This window comes from Hirundo rustica, chromosome 4 (genome assembly GCF_015227805.2).
Source record: "Hirundo rustica isolate bHirRus1 chromosome 4, bHirRus1.pri.v3, whole genome shotgun sequence".
In the NCBI taxonomy this organism is placed as follows: domain Eukaryota; kingdom Metazoa; phylum Chordata; class Aves; order Passeriformes; family Hirundinidae; genus Hirundo; species Hirundo rustica.
This window is the reverse complement of record NC_053453.1, coordinates 584,881-594,098: the sequence shown is the minus strand read 5'-3', so window position 1 is coordinate 594,098 and position 9,218 is coordinate 584,881. Positions and strand designations below refer to the sequence as shown.

Sequence of the window (9,218 nt, the reverse complement as noted above, 5' to 3'; positions counted from 1 at the left end):
TCTATCTATATATCTAATCTAAATCTATCTATATTTGTATCTGTAATCGTATTTATATTTAAAATTGTATTTATATTACATATCTATATTTTTATATCTATATATTTATAGATATATTTATGCTTATATTTCTATTTCGTTATAATTGTATATTTATATTTCTACCACTCCCATCACAGAACACTGCTGTGACTCTCCCCACCCACCAACATCTCCTGTATTTTTAACAGCGGGGCTCTGCTACACAACTTCCTGCAGGAAACAGCGAGGCAACAGCGGTGGCAGAGCACAGGAAACCCCAGCACCAAAAAAAATTAACTCCCTGCGAGGCCTGACACCACCAAGTTCCCTGGGCCATAAAAAAGGCACCTCCACCTCGCAGATTCCCCTCACAAAAGCCTCGGTGGGTTTGGGCAGAGCAGGATTTATTATTTGCAATAAACTCAGCTAAAAGCCTGCGCCCCAGAAAAGCCGGTCTGAGAAGCAAACTCAAAGCCAAGCTCAGGAAGAGCTGCAGCTGTCCCCCGGCAGCTGTGGGCTCACATCCACACACGTCACAGCACAGCCTGCAGCGCTTTCAAACAAATCCAGCCATTTGAAGTCCAGGTTTTATCCTTTAGAGATGTTTCTTGGTCTTTATGATCCAGCAGGGAGCTGGAATTACGTGCAAAATTCAGCTGAGAGGTAAAAGGAGGGGGAGAAAAAAAAGTGTTTCGTTTCTCGGTTTGGGGTTCTTGGGAGGGTTTTTCCATCTGCTGTCAAAGAAGTGAATGGCAACTTTTCAGATCCTCTGGAAAGCACGGCGTGTTCAGTGGCATCATGCTGAAATCAGAATTTTCGTTAAAGAGGGAACAAATAATAATATGCATTACTATTTAATAAATATTCCAGTAAATTTTGGATGCTGGAACTCAGAGCTTTGAAACCATTGTAGCTCCAGTTTACCACAGATGTAAAAATGGCCTTGCTCCCTTCTAACCATCCTTAGCCACGCTGTGTTTCCCACTTCAGTGCTCGGAAACATCTGTCCCTAAAAGCCCTGTGTGGTAAATACATCACACAAAAATCTAATATTTTGGGGTTTTAATCGATTTCTTAGCTGGAGAGGCTGAACACAGAGCTTGCAGGAGATCTCTGGCTTTCGAAGGCTGATGAGTGGAGGAAATAGCTGCGAGCTGCTGTGACCAGAGACTTCCTGGGGAGGCGAGAACTCGAGAGAGAGAAGGCTGAGGAGGAGACGGAGGTGCTCAGCTCAGAACAAACTGGTGCTGCAAACCACATCCCTGCGTCATCAGAGCGGCGAAGCGGCAGGAAATGCAGGAAATGCAGGAAATGCAGCGGCCCCGTGTCCCTCCTGAGGACAAGGTTACTGCTCAGCACCCTGCTGGGTGGGTGGCTGGACTTGGTGATCTTTTCCATCCTTAACCATCCTGTGATTATCTTCTTGGCACGCTGTGAGTGGTTAAGACATTGCTGAAATCATCGAAGGGTTTTTGGCCGAGGTAGCAAAGAGCGAAGGAGCTGCTGTCCATCTGTGACCACCACTCCCCAAACACCCCCAGCTGGAATGTTGGGGTTTAAACCTGGGCTGGAACTTTTGTCCAGTTATCCCAGGTGTGGGGAGAAGAATGGATCCACAAGGGTGTTGTTGTGATGCTGTCAGCTCAAACATTCAGGGACGATTTAGGATGTGCAAGGGAGCCCAGCCCAGCTCAGACTGATAAGGGACCCTTTATCAGCTCTGAACAGGGCACTGCCTCTCATCCCTGCTCAGCTGGGGTAACAGCCCTGCCCTGGGACATTCACAGGTAGCCCCAAGGTGTTCACCTCGGCCATAAAGGGCCCGTGACTCCCAACATTCCATCATCCAGGGTGGAACTCCCCACTCCAGGGGTCCCACCTGAGCCTGAGCGAACAGAAACCCAACAGGTTTTGTGTTCTGTGCATTTCTCCCACCGCTTCTTTGGGATTTCCCCTCATCACCCGGTGGATCCACTCTGGGACCATCAGTTGGACCAAGAGACACCAAATCGCATCACCAGAGCTGTGGGTGGTGAGATCTTTCTCCTTTTATCTTTCCCCTCTTATCTTTCCCCTCTCTTTCTTTTCCTTACATCACAATTCCTTTAGTGTTATTTTTATGCTTTCATATTGTCATATTACCATAGATAATAACAGCCATGGCTGTTTTCCTCTGCAACCAAATTGCTCTAAAATAAACCCCTCATATAAATATACACATCTATTTTTTTCCCCCAAATACCAACTTTACCCTTGCCTTTCTAGGGTGGGTTGTACTAAACAGAGGTGAAACAAACCCAGTGGAGTTTGCAGCAAGCTACAAATGGCAGCAGCTGGCTGACAAGCAATGCCACCAGTTATGATTTTCTCTGGTCAAAACCTCCTCAGAGATGGAATGTTTTAGGCTGGAGAAACAGCACCAGGGTTTCCAGGCCTTTACTGGCTTGGGTTGATGATAATTGACTGTTACCTGGAACAGAAAGGCACCTGGAAGTCAGAGGGGTGGAAAAGCCTGGCAGAGATCACAGCTCCTCTCAACGTGGTGCCTCATGATTTCCCCAGGGCTGTGTTGAACATTCATGGAGGAAAATCAGCGAAAGGGCTCTGGATGTGACACAGAGCCAGGCCTGTGTTCTCCAGCCTGGATGTTCAGCCTGAGAATGGTCACAGTGAGTGACAGCCTGGGGGTGGGGGCTCATCACCACCTCTGCTGGGTCTAACAGAATCCCTGACAAGGCCTAAGTGACATTCCCAGGATCATCTGGGATGGAAAAGACCTCCAAGATTGCCCAGTCCAACTTGTGACTGACCCCACCTTGTCCCCAGTCCAGAGTTCTGAGCGCCACATCCAGGAATTCCTTGGACACCTCCAGGGATCAGACTCCAAACCTCCCTGGGTAGTTCCAAGCCCTGAGCTCCCTTTCCATGAGGAAATTCCTGCTGCTGTCCACCCTGAGCTCCCCTAGCCCAGGCTGAGGCCATTCCCTCTGCTCCTGTCCCTGTTCCCTGGGAGCACAGCCCGACACCCCCCGGCTGTCCCCTCCTGTCAGGGACTTGTACAGACTCCCAGCTCCCCCCTGATCCCCCTTTTCTCCAGGCTCAGCCCCTTCCCAGCTCCCTCAGCTTTTCCTGCTTCTCCAGCCCCTTCCCTTCCCTGGACTCACTCCAGCCCCTCCAGGCCTCTCCTGTTGGGAGCTGTCCCCAGGATTCCAGGCTGTCCCTCAGGGCCCACTGCACTCTTGCCCAGCTGGGCACAAGGGTTTGGTTTTAGCCAAACTCAACCCCATGGAACTCGTGCCAGAAGAGCAGGGACAGCACAAATCCCTCCAGGACAGCCAGGTAAGGAATCACCCATCGCACACGAGATCACGGAGTCCAATCATTCCAGCGCTGCCAAGGCCACCACTGCCCGTGTCCCCAGGTGCCACGTGCACATGGATTTGAAATCCCTGCAGGAATGGGGGCTCCCCCCCTGCCAGGGCAGCTCATTCCAATGCTTTAAAACCTTTTCCACTGAGGAATTTTCCCTAAAATCCACCCTGGGGCCGTTCCCTCTGCTCCTGTCCCTGTTCCCTGGGAGCAGAGCCCGACCCCCCCGGCTGTCCCCTCCTGTCAGGGACTTGTGCAGAGCCACCAGCTCCTCCCTGATCCCCCTTTTCTCCAGGCTGAACCCCTTCCCCAGCTCCCCCCTGATCCCCCTTTTCTCCAGGCTCAACCCTTTTCCCAGCTCCTCCCTGATCCCCCTTTTCTCCAGGCTCAACCCTTTTCCCAGCTCCCCCCTGATCCCCCTTTTCTCCAGGCTCAACCCTTTTCCCAGCTCCCCCCTGATCCCCCTTTTCTCCAGGCTGAACCCCTTCCCAGCTCCCCCCTGATCCCCCTTTTCTCCAGGCTCAACCCTTTTCCCAGCTCCCCCAGCCTCTCCTCACACCACTGACTCTGTCAATCCTTCCTGAGCTCCAGGAGGTCACAGGCACTCGTCCCATCCGTGAGGAGTGGCAGCAGGGTGGGTAAAGTGGCTGAAGTGACAATGGCACAGTGTCCCCTTGTCATCTGTCACGGTGCACGAGCTGCAACAACAGCGCCTTTGTACCCACACAGCAGAGTCCAAGGAAAACATTTGAGCTGACCACTGCAGAGGTCAGGGAGGGTTTAACCACAGCAGAGCCTTCACCGGGGACTTTGGTTTTCACTTCTTTTTCTTCCCCTTCTTTTTGAGAGAGCCAGGCCAGGGATAGCCTCGGAATTCCAGGAAAGCAGCAGCGTTGTGAGAGATGTAGTAAGCGTTGAGCATGGCAGCTGGGCTGAAGAGATTCACTTCCTTCTTGATGGTCCCTGCACCCTTTTTGGAGCGTTTGCCTTTGCCGCCCTTGGGGTTTTTGTCTTTGCCTGCCTGCAGAGAGAAAACGACCACAAAGCCACTCAGTTCTGGGACTTTGTTGTCTCACTTTTGGGTAGAGGATTCCAGGCTGAGAGACCAAGAGGGCTGGGGGTGTTCAGCTTGGGGAAGGCTCCAGGGAGAGCTTCCAGAACATTCCAGGACCTAAAGGGGCTCCAGGAGAGCTGCAGAGGGACTGGGGACAAGGCCTGGAGGGACGGGACACAGGGAATGGCTCCCAGTGCCAGAGGGCAGCGCTGGATGGGATCTTGGGAAGGAATTCCTGCCTGGGCTGGGATTGCCAGAGCAGCCCCTGGATCCCTGGAATGTCCAAAGCCAGGTTGGATGGGGCTGGGAGCAGCCTGGGATGGTGGAATTAAGGTCCTTCCAGCCCAAACCATTCCATGATTCCAAGACACCCCAGAGCAGCTGTTTTGCTCCATCTGAGGCCTGGCTGGCAGCATTAGCTCGGAGCCCCTCACCCCGAGCCCAGCACTTTGTGGTGGGATTATGTAAGGACTCACAACCATTAATGCAACTTTCACCCAATCCCTGTTTGCCCTGCAGGCTGTCAGAACCCCTAAAGCCACCAGAATGAGCTGATCACCATCCCCTCGTGATTCCTTCTGGCTAAAAAATGGTTTGTGCACAATGGAAGTCAAACATTCTTTCCCACTGACTGTTTTTTTTTTTTTAATTCCTACATGAGGATGCAATCCTGAAGTAACTTGGCCTGTGTTCATCCATTCCTGTGCTTGCTTGTGAGTCTGGATCTCAACCCAGGAAAGCAGGACTCCCTCCTACAGCTTCCAGGGATCTGGGATGGAGCTGCTCTCCCACCACTGCTGGTTACACAAATCCAAACCCACGGGGCGCATTTTCCATGTGAGGATTTCTAAAATCTCCTTTCACTGCTCAGTGCAAAAGAGACAAACATTTGTGCTCTGAGGTGTGAGAACAGAGCCAAGGGCACAATGAGCTCAGAATCAGCTGGTGTGAAAAGAATATGAACAGGTGAAGAAAAATTTAAAAAATAAAATTTTCTATATAAAACACACAGACCCTCTATTACAGGAGCAAAAAAGAGAGGAAGCAAGAGTGTAAACTGCAGCTGATGGCAGATTATTTGCAGAGTGAAACGACTTGAGCTCAGACATATGTTTGAGATGGCTACGAGCCTCTTTCACAGACTTTAATTGGACAGAATTTGTGGAATACTTCACATGCTGGAATGTGAAGGGACATGCCTGTGCCAGATTTTGCAGCCAGCCAGTCACCGGAGTCCCATTCCTGGTTTGCTCGGGGTCTCCGGTGGATTTTGTGAGCACTTGTAGGTTCCTGGTAGGAATTCAGCCTACAGCTGATCTTTCCAAATGTAAAAGATGCTCACGGGCTTTCTATGCTGTGTATAAAATTTTACAGCCTGCAGCCGAGAATAAAAAAAAAAATAGCTAAAAATCAGAATTAGGCTTATATTTGCAAGCAAAGTGAATTTGGGCAGGTCAATTCTGTCCTGCAGCTGCGGGAAGGAACCTTTAGGATATTAACCCTTTTCCTTAGAAAAGCGTTATCAACACTTCTGAAGGATCAAAGGTGTTTTACCATGGCTGAGTCTTTTCACAGAGTGGCTGGGACTCCATATCAAGCCCTGCAGATGGATCCTGCAACACAAAATTACATGGTTAGTGTAAAGCACCTGGGTCTGTGCCGTTCCCCACTAAACTTTGAAGGGAAAACGGGAAAAAATGCTTAGTCCCTTGCAAAAACAGGCGGGGGCGGGTCATCCCTAAAAGCTGATACTCACCTGTGAAATCAGCTGCTAATTGTCAAATTCCAGGACTCTGAGCATTTCAGCGAAGCCCTCGGGGTTTACAATCACAGAGCCCTGGACAAGATCAAGTCCAACCTTTCCCCAGCACTGCCAGGGCCACCAGTGACCCCAAGTGCCACATCCAGAGGGCTTTGAAATCCCTGCAGGGATGGGGACTTCATCCAACACTGCACCTGCGCGAGGGCTGGACAACTCTTTTAAGGAAGGAATTTTCCCGATGTCCAGTCTAAACCTCTGTCAACTTCAGGCTGTTTTCTTTTGTTCTGTCCCTGTTCCCTGGGAGCAGAGCCCGACACCCGCTTGGCTTCTGTCAGGGAGTTGTAGCGAGCGAGCAGGTCCCTCCTGCACCTCCTTTTCTCCCCGGCTGCCCCAGCCCCACCTCCCTCCTTCCCTCCCTCACCGCCCCGTGTAGAAATGGCAGAACCTCACCTTCCTGTCCCATCACTGAGGCCCTGAAGCGGCCCCGGCCCCTCTTCCCCTCAGGGCCGCCATGACCTCCCCCCCTTCCCCTCAGCGTCGCGTTGTCATAACGACCCCAGGGAGGCGGAGTTCGATGTTGATTGACAGCCGTCTGACCAATCAGCTGCCGAGTTGCCCGCCAATCACCCAATCAGCTACGGGAGGCGGTGCCCGCCCGCCCTCCCCGCCGCTGCGGTGGTCACGGGGAAAAGGGCGGGAAAAAGCTGTGAGGGGGATGAGGGGCGTGAGGGGAGCGGCCACCGCCATCCCCGCCCTGTGCCCGTCCCTGGCCCACCCACAGCCAAAAACCCCCGGGAAATGTCACAAGGAGGCGAGAAAAACCCCACCACAACTCCGAGATGATAGGAGGAAGGGAGCAAACCGCGCTTTCAAAATCTTGAGAAGATTAGCGTTTGGTCGTCTATTAGTGGGATATTCACGCTGTTGCTGCGTGACACGGGGGAGTCTCTGTTTAAATACCTGACTCACCCTCCTTCACCACAAAAATATTTTAAAAACCACCCTTGCTTTGCCTCCTTGCAGAGCCACAGCTCCGGACAGCAGGCCCTGAAAATGACATGCGCTGGAGCTTGGATATTTCCAATAAATCCTCATAAACAGAGGCCTGAGACACAGGGAATTGGTGGAGGCGGAGTGGTCTGAGGGAGGGATAGGGACATGAAGGGTTGATTTTATTCTCTGCACCTTTTTTTAGACACAACGATTTTATCCCAGGGCAGTAATGCTTCTAAAGGTGCGGTGATTTTTAAATTTGGGAAAAAATATGGGAGAGAAGAGTCTCTCCTGAACCCCCTAGCACCAGATTTTCACTTGCAAAACACTAAAAAAAAAAAAAAAAAATAAGCACAAGTGAAAAGTATTAGTAGGAGCCAAATTCCCTCATAGGAAAAAAAAATAAAAAAAAATCATAATTGCAGTATTGCCAAACTTCAACAAGCACAACAGCGAGTCTGCCTAGATCCTGGGTTTGTTTTTACTTATAACATAAACCTCTCTAAATGTTCTCTCTGCTGCATAAGAAAACTTCCTTCTTCCCTAATAAAAATACTCGGTAATGTGGCTCAGGAAAAAAGTCTGCAGATTCGGGAGTAAAATTCTCTTGAATGAGACTTGGATAATGAAAGAAAAATTGAAAAAAAAAAAAAAAGATTTCCACTCTCTTCGGGGAAATTTTGTGTCGTTTGTATTAACAAACCACGGGGCACAAAAGAAACAATCGCAAAGACAACACTCAGGAGGCCACATCGTCGTTATTGAGGCAAAAAGGAGCAGAGCACTGAAATGTTCACTCAAGGAGACATAAAAAAAATCATCCTGCGCACTCAAACGTTGTGTTTTGTGACGGCGCTTGGACCTGGCTGCAGAACAAGCCGCTGTTTACACATGCAAGGCTTTGATAAATAATTAAGGGAAGCTTCTCAAACTCCAGAGTATAATAAGCCTGACCTCATACAGTCACTTCTGTGGTTACAAGCGGATAAACACACAGTCAGCCAGGACATCTCCGTGTTGTTATTTTTATGGAAATAGTCACAGGAGAAAAAGGAGAGGTATTTTTTTTTTTTTTAACACTGCCAAACTGAACGGATAAAAGATAAATTCCCCCTTTTTTGAGGGGGGATCACTCTCTCCTTTCACAACTCTGAAAGGAACTTTGTATCTTTGTAGCCTTTTACCCTTCACTGAAATTCGCGTTAAATTCACCAACCGGCTGGAAAATTGCTCCGAGAAGGCTGAGAAGTTAATAACTCAATTCCATATGCTTTACATCCCTAGGACACAGGAAGAATCGACAGGAAAACAGAAGAATCTGTGCTGAGGTGCTGGAGAAAAGGACTCACCCACGGCAAAACTCCCAGCAACCACCTGTAGGGTGAAAACCACAACAAAAAGTTCTTTATTGCAGTTAGAACAGGAACTGGGAGCACTGGAGGGTTCCTGGAACCAACAGTCCTGTTGGGCTGAGATAACAGACGTTCCTCCAGCTGCGCAGAAACCACCCAAAACTTCATTCTGAAACTGCCTCACTGAACATATAAAGTAATTATTCCTTAATTGCTGTCCCCCAGCTCTTCTGAGAATTTTTAAGGAGGAGAAAATCCTCGTTGTGAAGCGAAAAAAAAGAAAAAAGTCTGAAACTGCTGCTTGCTTGCCGGGTTGGGACATAAATATTTCAAACAAAGGTGTAGCCTCTCCCTAAGTGGCTTTTTTTAATGCAGAGGTTTGGGTTTCCTGTGGAGATCTCTCTCTGGGAAGTAGAAAATATGGTGGTGATGGTGCAAATAAATTGTAATCCAGGATCAGTTTGTACCGTCCTCCACCACCCAGACATTCAGGTAAGAATTTGTGTTCCTAATCTCTCTCAGTAAAAATAACACACACTGAAAAGAGCAATTTAAATATAAAATATAGAAAAATGCACATTGGGTGTGTACTTTTTTTTTTTTTTTCCCCCAATGTATTGTGGGGGAAAAAAGACACTTTTGGGGAAAAAAAAAAGGTTAGAGCCAA

General features: G+C 49.2%; 1 protein-coding gene across 4 annotated transcripts; it reads right to left on the bottom strand.

Annotated features, from left to right (window-relative positions):
• Nucleotides 1–4,137: 4,137 nt before the first annotated feature.
• On the bottom strand, nucleotides 4,138–8,576 carry SMKR1 (small lysine rich protein 1). Of its 4 annotated transcripts, none has more exons than XM_040063001.1 (3): nucleotides 8,549–8,576; nucleotides 5,999–6,057; nucleotides 4,138–4,411 (listed from the first exon to the last, which is right to left on the bottom strand). In XM_040063001.1, exons 2-3 carry the CDS (start codon nucleotides 5,999–6,001, stop codon nucleotides 4,208–4,210), a joined length of 207 nt encoding a protein of 68 aa, XP_039918935.1. In that variant the 5' UTR covers nucleotides 6,002–6,057; nucleotides 8,549–8,576; the 3' UTR covers nucleotides 4,138–4,207. The 4 variants fall into 4 exon arrangements, 3 of the variants coding, with proteins under 3 accessions (XP_039918935.1, XP_039918934.1, XP_039918936.1); XM_040063000.2 differs by lacking the exon at nucleotides 8,549–8,576 and adding an exon at nucleotides 6,657–6,720; XM_040063002.1 differs by lacking the exon at nucleotides 8,549–8,576 and adding an exon at nucleotides 6,201–6,485.
• Between the last annotated feature and the right edge of the window lie 642 nt (nucleotides 8,577–9,218).